The 19,006-nt window shown below is 35.5% G+C and overlaps 1 protein-coding gene across 2 annotated transcripts in view; it reads right to left on the reverse strand.

Moving 5' to 3' along the window:
• LOC121317321 (tyrosine-protein kinase Blk-like) overlaps window positions 1–19,006 on the reverse strand; it is a 36,455-nt gene that overhangs the window by 7,179 nt on the left and 10,270 nt on the right. Inside the window, exons 2-10 of one of the 2 annotated variants that reach the window (XM_041253131.1) lie at window positions 11,271–11,373; window positions 10,735–10,771; window positions 8,353–8,446; window positions 7,993–8,091; window positions 7,543–7,646; window positions 7,303–7,452; window positions 6,571–6,723; window positions 4,941–5,120; window positions 4,490–4,566 (exon numbers count right to left, since the gene is read on the reverse strand). In XM_041253131.1, the coding sequence (XP_041109065.1) occupies window positions 4,490–4,566; window positions 4,941–5,120; window positions 6,571–6,723; window positions 7,303–7,452; window positions 7,543–7,646; window positions 7,993–8,091; window positions 8,353–8,446; window positions 10,735–10,771; window positions 11,271–11,372 (996 nt within the window). In that variant the 5' untranslated portion in view covers window position 11,373. Of the gene's footprint in view, window positions 1–4,489; window positions 4,567–4,940; window positions 5,121–6,570; window positions 6,724–7,302; window positions 7,453–7,542; window positions 7,647–7,992; window positions 8,092–8,352; window positions 8,447–10,734; window positions 10,772–11,270; window positions 11,591–19,006 lie in introns of those variants that run through there. The other variant, XM_041253130.1, reaches the window with a different exon arrangement.

The raw sequence follows: 19,006 nt of genomic DNA on the forward strand, positions 1-19,006 counted from the left end.
GTCTACAGATCCAACCTTGCTAACTTTCTAAAATCTGACAAGATCAGACTCCCAAGTGTTGTGGCTCATTGTTGACACATAGGTTTATTAATCTTTCATTGTTTTATCCTTGAACTATAAACATTTAGTTACCACTTACCACCTACGCAATTGATGGCGTAACTCTAGGACAAGGTCAGGTGCTTCAGTGTGCGGCTGGATTCTGGGCAAACACTCCAAGATGCCAACACATCATTAAAACAGTTACAGGGTTCATTCAAGTAGTGAATGGCAATGCCTCAAACATTATCTAGTTGTTGTATTCTTCTCAAAGTGAGTTTTTAAGAATTTTTATGGCGACCCATACCAATAATGTTACTGCAATAAGCTTTCCACAAAGCAACCTGAAACTGAAAATCAGAACCTCATTTAAAAGCTGTCAGAACCAAGGTCCACAACTCCAGTTAAAAGCAACACTGTATACTCCTCTCTCTTTAGTGTGTTTACAGTTTTTGTGCCTCCATGGATAAGACAACATTGATTCTATAAAGCAGTCTAAGTTTTCAATGACCTAATTTTATTTTGGAACTGTACTGTATTTATGCGGTTCACAAAAATTAGTCCAGGTTCCAGTCACCCACCAAAATATCCAAACTCCATTACAAAAGCAGTAAATGTGCAGATGATAACTTGTTTAATTTTAAGTTCAAGGACAGCAGTGATGTCAGCATAAAGAAAGATGCACAATCCTAAATTGGCATTATAATAATTGTTAGAGCTGTAGCAGCACTATTGTGCCATGCATCTAAAACACTTTGTTCTCATTCACCCCAGTCTCAAGTGTACAGAAGGAACCTCTCATGTGAGGAAAATCCAGGATAGGACCCTTTAATACTGAAACATTGTGGCCAATAAATTCAAATACATTTTAAAGGGAAATTTGACCTCATATTAGGAGAGAGCTGTGGGGTGAGTGATGATAGCCAACCCCTGCCTATCAGGTGTTAACAACTGCAGTGGAAGTGAGTGGACACAGAGACAGAAACCCTTTTAAAGATTTTTCTTTAAGACCCTATACAAACTTAATGTATTGTATTTTCTCTTTCAACAATTAACAGTAGCTACCAAAAGGTATGATATTGTAAACAGTAATATTACTACTTATCAAGTGATTAAAAACTGAACAGTTGGTATAGGACACTGTGGCAGAGCAAAGCTCTGCCCTTTTTAAATTGGCAGGGATGGGGTTAATTTCCCCTACCTGCCTGGGTTTATTATGTTCAGGTGGCTGGGGTTGATTAGTTGATTAAATGATTAACTTAATTAACAATCAATCAGTGCCCAGCCACCTGACATAAAAGGAGGCCTCTGCTTCCTCATTTAGGAGGAGGGAGCTGAGGAAGTAGGTTGGTGTTGGTGTTGGTGTTGGTGTTGGTGTTGGTGTTGGTGTTGGTGTTTGGTGTTGGTGTTGGTGTGGGTGTTGGTGTTGGTGTTGGTGTTGGTGTTGGTGTTGGTGTTGGTGTTGGTGTTGGTGTTGGTGTTGGTGTTGGTGTTGGTGTTGGTGTTGGTGTTGGTGTTGGTGTTGTCCAGTGAAGGCATTGCCCAGCCTGGAAAACTTTATTTTTGTGAGTTTTGTTTTTGCTTTATTTGTGTTTGAGTATCTGTTATTTTGCCCTTGTGCATCTTTATTTTTGTTTATTTGTAATAAAATTAGTATTTTTTTTTAAACTGCAGACTGTCTCTGGGCCTCTATTCACTCGCCAGCCTGCCACAGACACATTTAAATATCTATTGGAATTTTGTGTTGTGTGAGTAGGAGTCTGAGTGTCTGTGGATGCCTGCGTGTGTGTGTATGCATGTGTGTAATTGGGTCTGCCACTTATTATGTACACTGATATCACTGAGATACAAAACTACTTTACCAACCCCCCATCCCCCTACCCCACCCCTGAATATTGTGTGGAGAGCTTCATGCGTTGCCATGAAGATTAAAAAAAATTAACAAGAGAAAGTAATTAACTTGTTGTTGCACACATTCCACATGCATTACTTGTTTGTGTCTCATTACCTTTCCAACACACACACACACACACACACATAAAAGTATGCAGTATGACATAAACCTTCCACTAAGTACAAGTTTTATTACTTAAAAAATAGATATGCGTAACATTTAAAAGTTTTATTTAATTAAAGTAGTCTAGAAATGTATGTGGAAAATGTGGGAACACAGGGGGTTACATTACAATACAATAAAAAACCGTATGATCCTTAGGTTTGTGAATATAAGACTGAGAACAGGGGGGTATGTAAAATTATACATACAAGGATCCTGAGCAGCTTCATGTACTGGCAGTTCTATAGGTGGAGTACCAGGCTGAGCATCCTAATGTTCCTGTACACATCTGCCAGTCCCTATACCCTGCCTCTGCTCCGAGAAGCCAGTGACTGCTGGTCTGCAGCTGTGGTAGAAGTGCCGAGCGCAGAATCCACTTAACTAAAACACACACACACACACATTATAATGAAACGTGGATGTCTTGTAATATTATAAACATTCAAATAAAAGTCTTTATTTAAAGCGATACGGTACATGTATGTTGTTTGTTAACTATATCCATTACTTTTTGCACATTATGCCTATAGATGCTAACAATTCATTCCAGTTCTGTGTAGTGGAAGAAGAGGTGGTGCTCTGTTGTTTCTGGGACATCTTAAAAGAATTATAGAAATAATAACTACACAAGCACGATTCCTGCTCCAGTTTACATGGGTTTTTACAGCTATTTTTATCTTGAGAAAGAGATTGACCCTGCCCTTAAAGTCGTGCTGACCACAGAACGTTCTTTTCCTGTTTCACGATGTATTCGCGTAACAACGTCAAATTAAAAGAAGGAGGACAAAACATGCATGTAAACCCAGCCAATGTTTAAGAAAAGTCTGTTTTTAAGACATGCTTTTGATTGTCTTATATGTCCTGGGTCATTTCACCTGGAGGAGAAAATTGTCCCAACCCCTTCTCTGGCTTCTTTCCTGTCAATAACCAATGAGCTGTTTCTCCTATAGACTGGCATTATTTCAGCCAGTAACATGCTTTGACCCAGAAGGTAGCTCGGGTGAAATGACCAAGAAAAACATCAGTAACAGACTTCCTGGAAGGGAAGGGAAGCAAATGTAAACTTTCTTTAACCTAGTCCAGTACCCGATGTCTGTTTTAAAACTTCTACCTAGTAAATTGTTATTAGGAGTACCTCATATAATCCGTTATCTTTAGTACTTTTATCTTTAGTTTTTTGATGACCTGCTTTTAATTGTTTAGTTCAGATGATCGTAACATATTTAGAAATTACAAAAAAAAATCTTCTGCTAAACAGTCCTGTTTGCATCACATATTTAGCTGCAGATTTTATTTGTGGTTACAGGTTACCTCTTATGTCGTTTATCTACATTATCTGATAAGCACCTGTGCAGACGGTTATTACTACTTCTATTAATAGCAATGCTAACTACAAACAGCCTTGCAGATAGGTAAACCAACTGCTGTTCTGTTAAGTTTCTAAAAAACATACATGCACTGCACAGTATTATTGTAAAATGCAGGCAAGCCATTTTCAGTGACTACACACAAACATGTCTTAAACATATTTCCCAGTGGCTTTTAGGACCAAAAGAAAAACAGATGTGAAGAGCAAAAAATCTGACAGGTGAGGTAAAGTGGATGAACTGAACTATTGGAGGGGAATGGGTTATGTATCACTATACTACATTACTCATGCAATCAACACATGCCAGTTTTCTATATAAGCTATTAGGGATATATTGTTCATACAAGAAGGATGTCTTATAAAATATGTATCTACTTTGCCCAAATGTGCAAGCAAAATTCGCAAGTATGATATTACATGTGTATACTAGCTGACACACATTAACTAAAGTTAATTCAGTATATTCAAGATAAAACAATTCACAGTTCGACCCGTTCAGTGAAACATATTTTGTAGAAACAGCTAATATGTTACTGTTTGTCATTTCTCATGCAATCCATTATAACATACAAGAAAAACAATTTCTCACCCATTTCCGTTTTTTAAAAAAATCATTTTATTTATTATGTGTTTATTTGTATTAAAGTTTAGCTGTGGTTCTGTAGGACTCCTCTTATCTACATCACTTACATTTCCTGTAAGGTTATGTTACCTGCTTTTTGCTCCATGAAACTCCCCACCACCACCATCACATCTGGTTCCTAATTTAGTTATATCTATCCTGATAGCAATTGGTCTATGTTAAATGATGACTACTAAAAAACATAAACATATTATTTTCCTCTATGCCTCTTTACATTGTAATGTATTTGCCTTTCTTCTTTTAAAAAGTATGGCTTATTATAAATGCTACTGATCTACTGTCCAGCTAAAAGCAAGCAAAAAGACACCCACCACCTAAACAGTCAAATACTTTTTTAGCTGTGGCATACATTTAAAAAAGAAACGCGAGTAATTTTACATACCTGTGCTGACATGTCAATCAGTTTTGGAAGCTGCAGTCTATGTCCTTCATCGGTTTGCAGAAAGTCTAGTAAACTGCCTTCAAAGGAAAACCACACCACAGGACAAATCGTATAGATATACAAAGTGTATGTCATCGTACAAGTCCCTACAAACTTTAAATCCGGATATAACTGGGTCTATATATATATATATATATATATATATATATATATATATATATATATATATATATATATATTTTTTTTTTTTTTAACTGTCTGAATTCTTATCATTATTGTGCTGTTTTTTGGGGAGGGGCATGGATGAGTTGAAAATCTATCTATCAGAAGGGGCTGAGACCTCCAGAACACATCCTGCATATAGTGCTGGTGCTGTTACTTAAATAGAAAAACAGTTTTTGTGCTCAATAAAGCACGCTTTTCCTTGAATTTCACATAAGGAATGCCTTACCATTGGCCATGAACTCTGTAACAATTAGTATTGGGTCCTTGGTAACAACAGCATAGAGCTGCACCAGCTTGCTATGCTTCATTTGCTTCATTAGGTTGGCCTCTTCCAGGAAAGCTTCAGAGGGCATGCTGCCTTCCTTCAAGGACTTGATGGCAACCTTTTGGTTGTTCTTATAATATCCTGTAAGAACAAGCAACATTTAAGTTCTGCAGTAAGAAGTACAGTATATGCCATTTTATGCTGGAAATTCCCAAAGGAGACTGATCTGGGGAAAAAATGACTGTTTCAAAGCAGTACTTGTAAACACTGGATTTCAGTGCGATGAGTTTACATGTCTCAATGTTGCTGGCTTAATGTATTGCTTTTGGGGATGAAGAAAAAAGTTACAAGCAATAATCTACAATAATTTATTTCAGCAATTTTTTTTTTTTGCAAAACTCTAAAATGCTAATTCAAAAGTATTTATACCCTTTGATGCTATGATAGTATTGTCTGCAACTGGACGTTGCAATGTTACAACGATTATTATTGCTAAAGGTGCCTCAACTAGCTATTAATTTTATTTTCCTTGTCAGGGTAGGAATACTTTTGAATTTGCATTTTTGGAGTTTTGCAAAAAAAAATGTTCTTATAATTTTTTTCGGGAAATTTCTAGAAATTATATATTATATATTTTGCAGAAAGCTATACACCTCATGTTGCTTGGCCCATTTATGCCTCAGACATATAGCACAGAGCGCTCTTATAATGCCTGTCACACACCACTAGACTGTGTACATTCCCTGAAAGTATGTTTGTTTGATTTGAAATGCAGCTATTTTTAACGTCCTACCCTCAAAACCACTGTACTGCTGTTTGTCTAATGGAAATATGCTAATGAAAGCAAGGTTTCAAGTACACAGTACATATACCGTTATGGCCAAAAGCTTTGCATCACCGAAAATGTTAGGATTGAGACACCATTTAAAAAAAAAAAATATATATATATATATATATATATATATATATATATATATATATATATATATATATATATATATATATATATAATTTAGATTTTTTATTCAACATTATGTTATCATAGAAACTACTAAATGATATCGCAAAAGTCTACCAGAAGTCATAATAGTACAAATAGTACTGTATTTCATCTTAGATTTCAAAATGTCACATTTTTTAATTTTTGTCAGTTTTTTGTTACGTATGTGAAAAACTACAAATCGGTATGTAATTCAATACATTAACATTATTCAACAGGTTTCATTCAACTTTACGAAGCAAAACTAGTTTTGGCCATAGCTGCGTATAGGATTTTTTTTTTTTTTTTTAAACTTTCATATACAGTAAATATAATTAATTGTATTGTACTGGCAGACAATTTAAATCGTTTTGCATCTGACATTATCACTTTTAGTACTGGGCAACAATGATTTCTCCTGACTTCAGTGACTAGTAGGTTACACCAGAAGTTACAGTCTTTTAAATAAAAGAGCGTAACTGTGCCACGGTAATGGTGGCTGATATGAAGAAACAACACTGATGTGAGCACCAACATTAGTGGCTGTCATTGGGAAGTGGTATGGGGAAAGATAAAGTACGGGAGATCATCCCTCTGAAGGACAGAACTCACCCATCCACACCTCCCCAAACTGCCCTGCGCCGAGTCGTTTGACCATCTTCAGGGTCTCTCTGGGGATCTCCCACTCATCCTGCCCCCATGCTGTCAGGGGTGCTGGAGCTTTGCAGGGCACCGTCAGTCGCTGGCACAGACCGTCTGATTCTTCTAGAAAGAGATGCAAGAAAAGGCATACACTGGGACTGTATGGGACGGGGACTGTGTGTTACTGTGACATGTATTTATCTAACCCAATATTGCAATTATTAAAAATATGGCATGGACAACAGTAAGTTTGCAGTGTATATTCCAACTTCCATACAAACAGTTTTCCACTATTGCAATTCATTATGCGTCTTCAGTTCAATAAAGTGTGCTTTATTGCTTGCTTTTACATGCTTTAAACATGCTTTTATGAAGATAACTGTCTATTAGAAGTTCCGAGTAGTGAGTTCATGTGGTGGAAAGTCTTACTGGCCTTTAAGCACTGCCTTTTTTACTATGGTAAAAAAAAAAAAGTATAATGAAATGTAGTTAAGGATAGCAAAAGCTTATTGAAATAGGCGAGGACTGTGTACACATGGTGCTGTATGCCTAGAACACAGAAAGAAGCACTTCCCAACATTCTGCCTTCTGAGTTTTTTCTCAGGAATGGGGTGATGTGGAAGCATGGGAGGATACTTGTCTTTATCTTATCTGAGTGTTGTCAAATTTAACTTCCAGGACTTCTTGTGAGAAAATACTTACTTGAGTAATGTTGCACCAGATGTTTTATAGAAGGGAAGTCAATCTTAGGGGAGATGTAATAGCCACCTTTTTCTAGGGAACGGATCTTGTAGTGTTTGACTACATCTCCGTGTGATCCAGAGGGATCCCTCACAGACAGGGAGAAAGCTCCTGGAAATAAAGCAGCGTTAGTATATGACATCATAAATCAAACTATTTCAAAGCAGTGACTCGGAGGACTCAGGTTGGGGAGAGACCCACCTTTGCTTGTTTCACTTTCTCTAACCAGAAAGGCTCCTGGTTTGTTTCCTGGTGCAAGGAGCAGACGTTCCGTTTCTTTCCGGCTTATATTTTTAAAGAACCACCTGCATTTATAAAAGATTGTAAATATTTTAATTGTGTAAAAATAAAAATAGCTCAATCTCCCAGTGACTTCTTTTATATAACGCTCTACAAGGTTACCAGTGTATGTATGCACTGTTGAGGTGATGTGGTATTAAGGCTATTATTTGTAATACCTGTAATGCCCTCCATTTTACTGTACTGCTTAATTAACCAACAATTTCAAACACAGAAACAGAATCCCTTACATTCACTTTTGAAATTCACTAACCTCTTAAACACTGTACAGGACTAATATTGTATTCAACATTCAGTACATGTTATAGTTAATTTCTAATACCAGAAAACAAATCTGAATGAAGAACATGCCTTTCCTCCTTCAGGGTATCCAGTGGTGTTGTATAAGTACTTGGAATATACCCCTCCTTTCCAGATTCTAAGGACTTTGCCAGCCACCAATCCCCATTACTGGAAAATACAACAACCATCATTTAATATTCCCTCGCATGACAGGGTCAAGGCATAGATCTTACACCAAATGTTTACAAATGAAACATAAATCTCATGGAACATATTTGAAACACATTTTAACATTTATTTTTATTATATTTCAGATTATATTTTAGACTCACAAAATCACAAGTGTTACTAAAATAAACACTACAGTGTTACATCACAAAAATGTGTTGTGAAGACAGCATACTGTATATTTTATAAAGAGTCACTTACTCTTGTAAAATTTTAAGTTTATCCCCTTTGTTGAACGGCAGGTCATGTTCGTTAACTGGCTCATAACTGTGCAGAGCTATGACAATTTTCTCATCTAGAAGTAAAGAACAAACCTTTTACTTGTACAAATATAGTGATGTAAATATATAAATGTGTGTGTGTGTGTGTGTGTGTGTGTGTGTGTGTGTGTGTGTGTGTGTGTGTGTGTGTGTGTGTGTGTGTGTAAGAAAACATATAACATATCATGATCAAATTCAAAATAATCTCCAACTGGTCTTCTAAAATAAAAAGACATCCCTGTGCCGATCTCTCCACTCTTTTCGTATTGCAGTTTACATGGGAATGGAACAATTCATTGAAAATGTGTTAAACAAGAGCTCATCACATTGTTGCTACTGAACTACCATTAGTTTTAATAATGTGTTGTTTGGTTTGATCTGGTCTGCACTCTGCATAGTTGAGGACCAGGTCAAAACTCTATAAGCTATAAACAGCGGGCTTCAGTCTCTGCCAAAAGATTGATTCCTTGGAAACATTTACTGTATTAACAACGTCATTAGCTAGCTACATTATTAAAAAATCAACATCTCAGAATCTCTGTATAATGTATCAGACAGTGGCCGTGTTTCCATGCAGCTTAGAAAGTTGACACTCGCTCTCCAGAGTCATTATTTAAGTGACGTAGCACGCACATACCACGCGGGTGGGTAAATTGTCTTTTCACGCTAAAAAGCCATATTTTTTGTGTGGAAACATATCCGGAAGTCGTACATTTCGCTTACAAGACTTTAGCAGTGAAAATTTTGTTTGTGACGTAACCTCACGCCACTTTTTGCTATATGTAAAGGCCGTAGCAATCCTATATTATCTGAGAGGTTCTTTGTCCCTTTAAGCATATTTTGAGACAATTTGCTTTCTTAATCAAACACTAATTACCAAAGGAAGTTGTTTCTTTTTATTCTTATATCTTGAGTAAACAAACGACGTGCATTGATTTCACCTGATTCTATCTGAACCTACGTTTCGTTCTGGCTCTAATCGCTGAATTCAGTTTATTAATTTCTACTGCATTAGTTTCTAGTAGTGCGTCGCTGATTTAAACAATCTGGTTTTCAGATAAGGCTTAACAACTATTAATTAAGGTTTAAAGGGAGGGAGAGAGATGAAAAATAAACACCAAAAACTAGAAGCCCTATATATATATATATATATATATATATATATATATATATATATATATATATATATATATATATATATATATATATATATATATATATAAACATGTAAATAACACAAGGCTAGTACACCTTTTTTTTTTTTTTTTTGGCAGGCTGCACTGAGTGCTTTAAGACAACCTAAGACAACCTAAAAACTATGCGGAAACCCAGTTTAAGAAAGCTGCGCTATATCAGTAGTCGCGCAAGGCCAAGTTGAAACTCAGACGCAAACATTTAAATATACCCTCTCATGTTTTAATAGTAATTAGGTTATTTGCATTCGGAACGAGAATTTCACAGGCTAAAAGAAAACTACATAGAAACACACACAACCTGAAAGTACTACCAAAATAGAGTAAGAAAAAGGTGAGACTTTTTTTTTTCTTTTTCCATGGAAATGACCCCCGTGGCTAATCTTGAATATTGTGGGGCAGTGTTCAATTAGATTTTTTTTAAAAATAAAAATGTTATCACAATGCAGCCACTAGTACAAGGACAAAGATGGCAGGATTAACTAAATTCGATTAGCTTTATATTAAGTAAAAATGCATTAAAATGTACAACAGTTCAGTACTGGAGTACAGGCATTTAAAATAATAATAATAATAATAATAATAATAATAATAATAATAATAATAATAATAATAATAATAGCCAACATTATCACACACTGATGTACAAAACTATTGTTTGAGCTTTAGTAAACTAAATTATCATAACTTGATAAAGAATGTACTGTATGTATAAGATATTGTAAAATAAGTAAAACACTGTACCCTGTATTCAAGTTTGGAATAGAAAGCTTTGAAAATGTAGCAATTAGACTTTCAAAAAAGATTGGTACAGAGGAACCCTGGATTAATTTTATTGATAGAAACTTTGAAGCAAACTCAACCCCTGCATTTGATCCAAGAAGTGCACAAGAAATACTCTCCTCGGGATAAAGCGTGAATTATGCCGCTGATGGTTTAGCCATTTTATGCAGTGCTAGCATTAAATAATCACACACAGTTATCATAGTTTATTGTTATTTGGTACTTTCAAAGCTGTTACAAGGATAGCATTATTAAATTATAATTCTTTGGAAATAGAAAGACATATTGTTACAGCAAGACACCCAATGTTTAATAATATATTAACATATGTAATGTGCATAACTTACCATGTTCTGGAGGATGTATTCTTGGATCAACTGGAAGCTGTAAAATGCAATATACGATAATAATAATTAGTAGCAGTTAAATAATTATTATTAAAAAGACGAAGAAGAAGAAAAGAAGAAGAAGAAGAAGAAGAGATTTAGAGGTTGAATAAAGTCTCTTCTATAGATTACTATCTATACACATTGAAAATCGACATCTATGCAGGTTTTTACAATTTAGATATATAGCATTCAAAGATGCTTTTTAAAACTTTGAACATATTTACTGGTGATATGGCACTTAGTTATTTTTTTAATTCATTTGAATGTGTCAACTTTGTGACAATACTGTCTGGTATAGATACCTGCAAATAAATAGAATGTTTCCTCTGTGTGTGTGTGTGTGTGTGTGTGTGTGTGTGTGTGTGTGTGTGTGTGTGTGAGTGGTTGTCCCTGTAATAGTCTCACTTCTATTCAAGCAAAAAGCAGCTTTTATATCGTGCTTTATTTCTAGATAAGGTCTGGTCAAAACATACTTTATTTATTTTGTAACTTACAGCAAGAGGACCACGGAGGGGGTATGTATTGTCTCGCAGCCCATTTGCTCCACCAAATTGATTGTCTTGCTCCTTCTGCTGACTACTGCCAGTGCAACCCATCCTTAAAAATAGCAAAACAAGGCACATTAGTTCATAAACAAATGTATACATTTTTTTTACCAAATCCTGACTGATTTGTCATCATTTAAAGAAACAGGTTATTGCATCTCTTTTTGAACACCCAATTCCCATAATCTAGATACTTCATATTTTGGAGAGCTGGAAGAATAAAGTTTCCCACTTGTGTGAAGTACTGAAATATAAAACTAGTGAAAAGGTACACCAAGCATTTGGTTTGAATCAGACTCTGATCATATAGTGCAAGGAGTCTGGTGTTCTGCCTGCTGGCCAGTTAAAAGTCACAGGCTAAAAATGAAAATAATAACACTTTCCTCTTTGGTGTAGTTAACATCACTAGCACCAGAAAGCAACACCCACAATCCATCTCAAAATGATCTTATCATGCTTCAGTAGTTTTTCATAATCAGAAGAAAAAATAGTAATGGTATTTGACTGTGGTTTGTGGTCGGTTGTTAAACCAACAGCCAACAATTTTCTTATATATATATATATATATATATATATATATATATATATATATATATATATATATATAATATATATATACACACACAGTTGTAGTCAAAAGTTTACATACCCCAATGGAAATGTATAAATTCTAGAAATTTCTGGAAAACAAATAATTATAGGAAAAAACCTTTTGTAGCAAAAGTTTTGCTTTTGTGGCTGAGGAAAAAAAGTTAAAATAAATAAATACATAATAGAAAATATAATAGAAAAATGCTATTTCAAAAGTATTTATACCCTGACAAGGACAATTAAATTAATAGCTAGTTGAGACACCTTTAGCAACAATAACCGTTGTCTTCTTTTATAGCTTGTTTACAGAACTGCTTTTTCCATCCAGCCAAAGAAGGGATTGTAGTGCGAAATGTCCTGAGATAGCAGGGTTTTTTTTTTAATCAGTTATTCACATTTTACATTTTATTTAACAACAAAATATTTTAAACAACAGTTGAAAACAATGTTCTGCAAAAAGAGACACCCTATTCTCATCTAGAACACCTCAGATTACACGAAACAATCAGCAAAGAACGTCTTTTCACAACTGAAAACAATACAAACGCATAGGTCAATTTAACATTGTAATGATTTTAACACTTCATTAAAAATCAGTAATTCAAATGCCACGTTTCTCTCACCACCTTTTGCCCCTAGTATGATGAAACTTGATGTCGATTTCATCCACTTAGAGGGCATACAGCTATGAACTACTACCATGAACTACGTTTCTAACACTATACTATACACATAGTTATTACATTATCAAAATACTCAAAATAAGTCAAAATGTATTAAAGAAAAAACACCTTGAAATTTACAGAACCATGTCTAATCTTCTGTTTCAAGCTGAAAATGTGTTGATTACTTTATCGCGGAATACTTCAAGTTTCTGTGTTCTGAGAGCAGTCAGTCCATTCAGGTTCTGGCGATAGTATTTTTCACAAGCCTTCGAGTATCACTGCCATTACTGTCTGTGGGTCTTCGCCGTGGTCTGAAATTAACTCCGTAATCAGTTGCTTGGGCATAGGTTTTCTGAAGGGTGTGACTAAAACCCGTCCGTTACAGTCCAATACTGTCCGATATCATCCAGTACATTTTTAGTCCAGTCCAATACCGTCCGATACACTTTTAGTCCCATCCGGTAGTGTCCGGTACATCTTTAGTCACGCCCGGTACCGTTCGTATACATACGAATGCATATTAATAATAAATATTTTCTAACAGATACGGATGTATATTTAAAGATTATTTGATCCATTTTATATAGCCTAGTTTCTGCAGTAGCAGAACTCAAGTAGGAATGTTGTGAACATGAGCTGTTCATGGTTCTGAATGAGAGGTAGATGAACCTACTTATCTGTTTATATAATAATTAACTAATTAATCTGTAAATATACATCTCTGTTATTTATTATTCATAGTTATTTGTGTGTGTGTGTGTGTGTGTGTGTGTGTGTGTGTGTATATATATATTATATATATATATATATATATATATATATATATATATATATATATCCGGTGTCACAATTTATGTCCCCAAATAACCTCCAATTAAATGTCATGCTAGGTCACAAAGACACACACACACACACACACACACACACACACACACACACACACACACACACAAATGCTGATATACTGACAGCAAAGACAGAGATAGAATAAACAGAAGATCAGATACAAGTTGCCTACTAAAATCGCAAAAAATGAAATATGTGATTATAAGAGGGCATATAAACTTCTACTCTAGTCTCTACAGACTTTAAACTAGATCGATCAGTTGGAAAGGGATAATGAGCTTTCAGAAATATTGATGGACTCCAATGGGTCGAAACGCAAGATATGGATTTATAATTCTTAATCTGAAGTCTTTAATTGCATTTGCAAAGAAAATCTTACTCATACCAACAGAAAATAAAAATAGCAGTAGGCTATGAACACTGTCAAATTTATCAGACGGGACTTAAGGTGTACGGTACCGGGCAGGACTATAGGTGAATCGGACAGGACTAAAAGTGTTTCGGACGGTGTATAGGATGGTACCAGATGGTACCGGATGGGTTTTAGTCACATTTTTAGTTTTAGTTTTGAACTTGCTCTCTGCATTACAGTGCATTTCCTCTACTTTTTTTTGTCACTGAGTCCACTGCACAGACGCATTCAGTTTTTTAACAAACATTTATGGTCAGCATGATTTAAGTTTTATCGATTGCACTGAAAAGCTGGTTTTCTTTCACTGAAGAATCCCTTGAGAATTTTTCACTTCTCATCAGCGGGATGGATCACACTGGGGCCAGAAGCTCAATGAAAGTAAAATTGTAGGGGCTCCCGAGTGGTGCATCTGGTAAAGGAGTGCAGGATGTGCCCTATAGCATGGACATCACTGGTTCGAGTCCAGTATTCCACTGCCGACCGTGGATGGGAGCTCCCAAGGGGCAGCACACAAATGGCCGAGTGCAACCCGGGAGGAGGACTCATGTCGGCCTGGGTATCCTTAGCTTACCACGCACCAATGTCCCCTGTATGGTGCTGTTTGGATACGGTAGAGTCTGAAACACTGGGGGTAGCTGACTCACTGTGGTTGGCGGCAGGTTGCTGCTGGCACTCCAGTGTGAAAGAATCCACTGGGGAAAAGTTGGTGGTTGACTCGCTGGAAGGTGGTTCATCAGCTGATTTAGTTTTTTTGGCTGGACAAGCGAAAAAATCCCTGATTTTAATTTTTTTTTTTTTTTTTTTTTCCCTCCTGTACCATTTTCTTTCGAGACCATTGCTAACCTTTTCATGAAACTGTCCTAGACCAAAATTGGGCATACTGTATCTACAGCAGTTTTGTAAATATAAAAATGTATTTTATTCATAACAAATATTAATTTAGTCTGTCAAAACATTATTTAAATAACAGTTACATCTTTGTAAACATCGTCCCTCCAAGATACAGTTACTTGATGCAGCTTTCAATAATACAGCCAATCAGATGTTTGTCACTGAAGATAATTACTTCCAGTGACCTGCATTTACAATGTGCGAAACAATAGGGTTTATCAAATATCCATACTATCAATCAAATTTATTTTGCATAGTCAAACAGATTTATTTTTATAGTGCCTTTCATGCCAAGGCACCCCAAAGCGCTTAAAATACGAATTTAATATTTATATAAATTCAACTTTCTAAAGATACAGCCTTCATTAGTGCAATTACTTAGAAGTTCAGCATATATGCAAAAGGCATTAGAACTATATTCCAGTTACTGGGGATGTGCATCCTCTGTGAGTGATAATTAAGCTTGTGATACTGGAATAAGGTAAAAATGGCAAATTAGACACCTCGGTTTCATCTAGGGTGTCTTTCTTAAAGTTAATTTTACATTAATTTCAACAAGAAAAAAAAAATAATGTAGGCAGTTTTGTTACTCACTGGCCCAAAAAATAACTACAAATAAATAAATACAAATCTTCCAGGCAAGCACTTGTACTGTATGCTGTCTTCTGATACGAACCATGGGAATGTGTCTGGGGCATGCCTCCCTCTTGTCCACCACATAGAAGGTGGTTCAGCTTCTTCACAACCATTAGTGAGATCATGGTGCACTGACTTAAATGACGTGTGTCTTCACAACTCCTCCACAAAACTACTATTTATTCATAACTACATTCCTGAAACAGAACAAATGCTCTTCATCCCCTGTCTACCTCACTGGGATAATGTAAGCCTGCACAGAAAAAAAGTAGTGGACACCCATACGAAACCAAAGAAATGCCAACACAAAAGAACAGTAGTTAGAGTGGGTTTACAGTTGTGGTTGAAGAGTGGTGGTCAGTAGTTTGTGATTTTTATTTGGTATAGATTAAGTTTGAATGAACCCACTGCCCTTCAGTTCTCCTGAACTGCTGTGGGGAATTGTGAAGGAACATACTGGACACTTTAAATTGGAGAGAAAGTCCAGGGACCAGCTGAAAGGAAGCCGCAGTGATGGGCTGAATGACTTGTCACTTTTCTGTTGTTCTTATGATTTTTAAAACTGTAGCATTGAAAGGAAGCCGCAGTGATGGGCTGAATGACTTGTCACTTTTCTGTTGTTCTTATGATTTTTAAAACTGTAGCATTCTGTACTATCGATTCCTCACTTTAAAGGACTAAAGCGAATCATTATATTAACAAAACTAACCTTGAACTTGAATTCGTAGTTAGAAAATACCACATTCTTAGCAAATTTAGCAAACTCCCTAGAGTCAGCTTCTCCATGATCAGCAAACTAAATTATGGGCAGGGGTACCTCAAAGGGCAAAGTCAAAGGCCAAAGATATAATGAAAATATGTATGTTGTATTTGTTATCTATTCTTTAATAAATATTGTTCTTTATTGCTTATAGTTTTCCTGACTGAACCAAAGGAGCCTGTGATTATTTTTGAAAACATAGACGTTTGTCAATTTTTTAAATATAACTCATCTCATACAACATTTTACCAGGTAAGAGTTGGAATTTGGCAATGTTGTGGTAGGCAAAGTTGCTTAAATAGTGACAGTTAATTATGTTGAAATTGTGCAGTGGCAATAATCACTGGGGGTGTTACTCCAGTTGATTAGATACATTTTCCAATGTTATTGTCATAAAAGGATCTCATAAGCAATTCATTTCTCTACTGAACTACTGCTGTTGTTTGACTTTTTTTCAAGAGAGGTAAGCAACTCAGGAAAGTTAATGTAATAGAGATCCTTTTTTTTTCAAATGTTTTTACAGTATTTAAACCATGGTTGGTATTTAATTTTAAATATAAAATACAGCAAAGATAATACTGCTTTAGAAGAGAAGGCCACTGCTGATACAGCTCAGTCAGTCAGTTTATGATACTGGTAATGTATTTCTTTACATGTTGGAACTTAAAAATAGCAGCAAAAGAAAGTAATAGCCTTTTAAAACATTAACAGTAACACTAACCTCTTCTTCTTTATCTAAATTTTTTTCCACCATAATATTAATTGAAGTATCTGTGCAATAACTAAAACCTCACAAAAACATTGCGCCACCCTATAAAATATCAGACACTGTTTCTAGCAAATAAATACATAGATACATACATAAATAAAACCTTGTTCCCCATATCCACACATACTGTTTTCAACGAGTCCTGTGCTTTGCTTGCATGATTTTGTGATTGCTGGAATCAGTATCACATAATTACAAGAATCGTCTGTTTTTCTCAAAAGCAGGAAACATGTATTTCACTTCCTGTCCATTCTGGCTTTATTGCCCTTTCTGTCTATAAAATGAGATAAAGAACATATTTTAAAAAAAAAATTAAATATGTCTTAGGCAATAAATTAGTTTTGGGGTCTCAATTTAGCCCCCAGTGGAGTCCACATCACAAAACCACCATGTGATTTGATCTATTTGGAACTGGATCTTTGCAGGCAGTCTCCAAAAGAGAGGCAAAGGATTTAATGGGCATGGAGACTAAAGCTAAAAAAAACAAACACAATGTTTGTAGTACTAAGGCCTAGCCAACCCCACAAGATTCCTAAGAAGTAAATAGTTCAGAAAGGCTGCAATAAGGAACCAGATGGAACACAGTGACAGATGAGAGAATGCGCCTAACTAGGTGCCAGGGAATCCTACACTAGGAGTCTTGAGAGAAACCTAATTTGTCTGACACAGGTACCTTCTATTCGCCATGCCAAAAAGAGTGATACATTCTGACTGCTTCTTCTACCCGCATTGGGTTGCTTCCAGTAAGGCAGTCCATGTCACATAATACTAAAATAAATACCAGTTATACAGTGTACAGCAGATAAACTCCCATTAGATGGTTAACAAAATGATCCCCCAGCTGGCTAAAGGTCCATCCCAAGTGACCACCGCAGCCAGGGAATCCCAATCTATCCATGCTGGAGGTGCTTCCTAGAATGGATAATCTGACAAGTGGAAATGGTATATAACTACCTATTCTCTTTAGACCTTTCAAAAGCCAAAAGTTTAACATGTAAAAAGGAAAACATAACAGTACCTTACGTAGAAGAGGCTGCTCTATGGTAGTATGAAGCGGACTGGAGAGTCAGAAACTAGGGCAGCAAATAGGAACACAGACTGCAGGGCAACTGTGCATGAGTACGCATAAAAATAGGAAGATGCTACAGTATAGATTTGTGCAAATAATACAAATTTGGCACTTGCTACCTGCTTGTGAAGGCTCCTTTACAGACCTATTTTAAGCCTAAATATTTGGTCTGTTGTATAACATTTTTTTTTTTGTATGAAAAAAGATGCAATAGTTTATATTGCCACTGTTTAGTATTAAAAGGGACATGTTAAGCAACACATAAAAAGATTAAAAAGTGATTTGGTGGCTTTTTTTTTTTTTAAATCTGGCTGTTTGTTAGAAGGGTTCAGTTTTGTCTTAGTCCTTACCCAGTAGTGCTATAGCACAATAAACTGTAAGTGGCAGTACGTGGCTGATTTTGCAACTACATAGCTAAGTGATTTTGAAGCACAATAACTGTTTTTCTTCTGGTAAATTGTGCAATTAAAAAAACAAACTAACCTAATGTTACGGGTAGCAAATCTATTTCACAATTGAGCAACACATTAAAAGGGTGTAGCTATTTATTTCCTTTCAAAGTCTTTGCTATAACATTGTAAAAGCATGAGTACAGTTTACTAAAACATTTTGTGAAATCATGGTAAAGCACAGAGAAGTGTTAAAACCATGGTAAACTGTAGAATATAGAAAAGCACACTGTTTCCTAATTACAACCATATCAATTTTATAAAAAGAACAATGTAAAAGGCTAAAAGTAATTTTTAAAAATATCAATTCAGACCAGTTTGTACCAGCAATTAATATCCATGTCTCATTAATGGAAAAAAATTAAAATAGTTGTTATGTCGTGCATCTTGACATTTCAACACAAGATAAATTATCTCAGGATCTTAAGATGAAGGTTTGAAATATTGGTATCGTGAGATTGTGATTTATTTATTTATTTATTGTACTGTCCTTAGTGAGCCACCATAAAAGCAGCATTGCAATGCCAGTGAAATATATCTACAATGAATGTGCTATAACGGCACTTGTCGATTTGTGTTTTACTAAACACAGGAACA

Source organism: Polyodon spathula, chromosome 6 (genome assembly GCF_017654505.1).
Source record: "Polyodon spathula isolate WHYD16114869_AA chromosome 6, ASM1765450v1, whole genome shotgun sequence".
In the NCBI taxonomy this organism is placed as follows: domain Eukaryota; kingdom Metazoa; phylum Chordata; class Actinopteri; order Acipenseriformes; family Polyodontidae; genus Polyodon; species Polyodon spathula.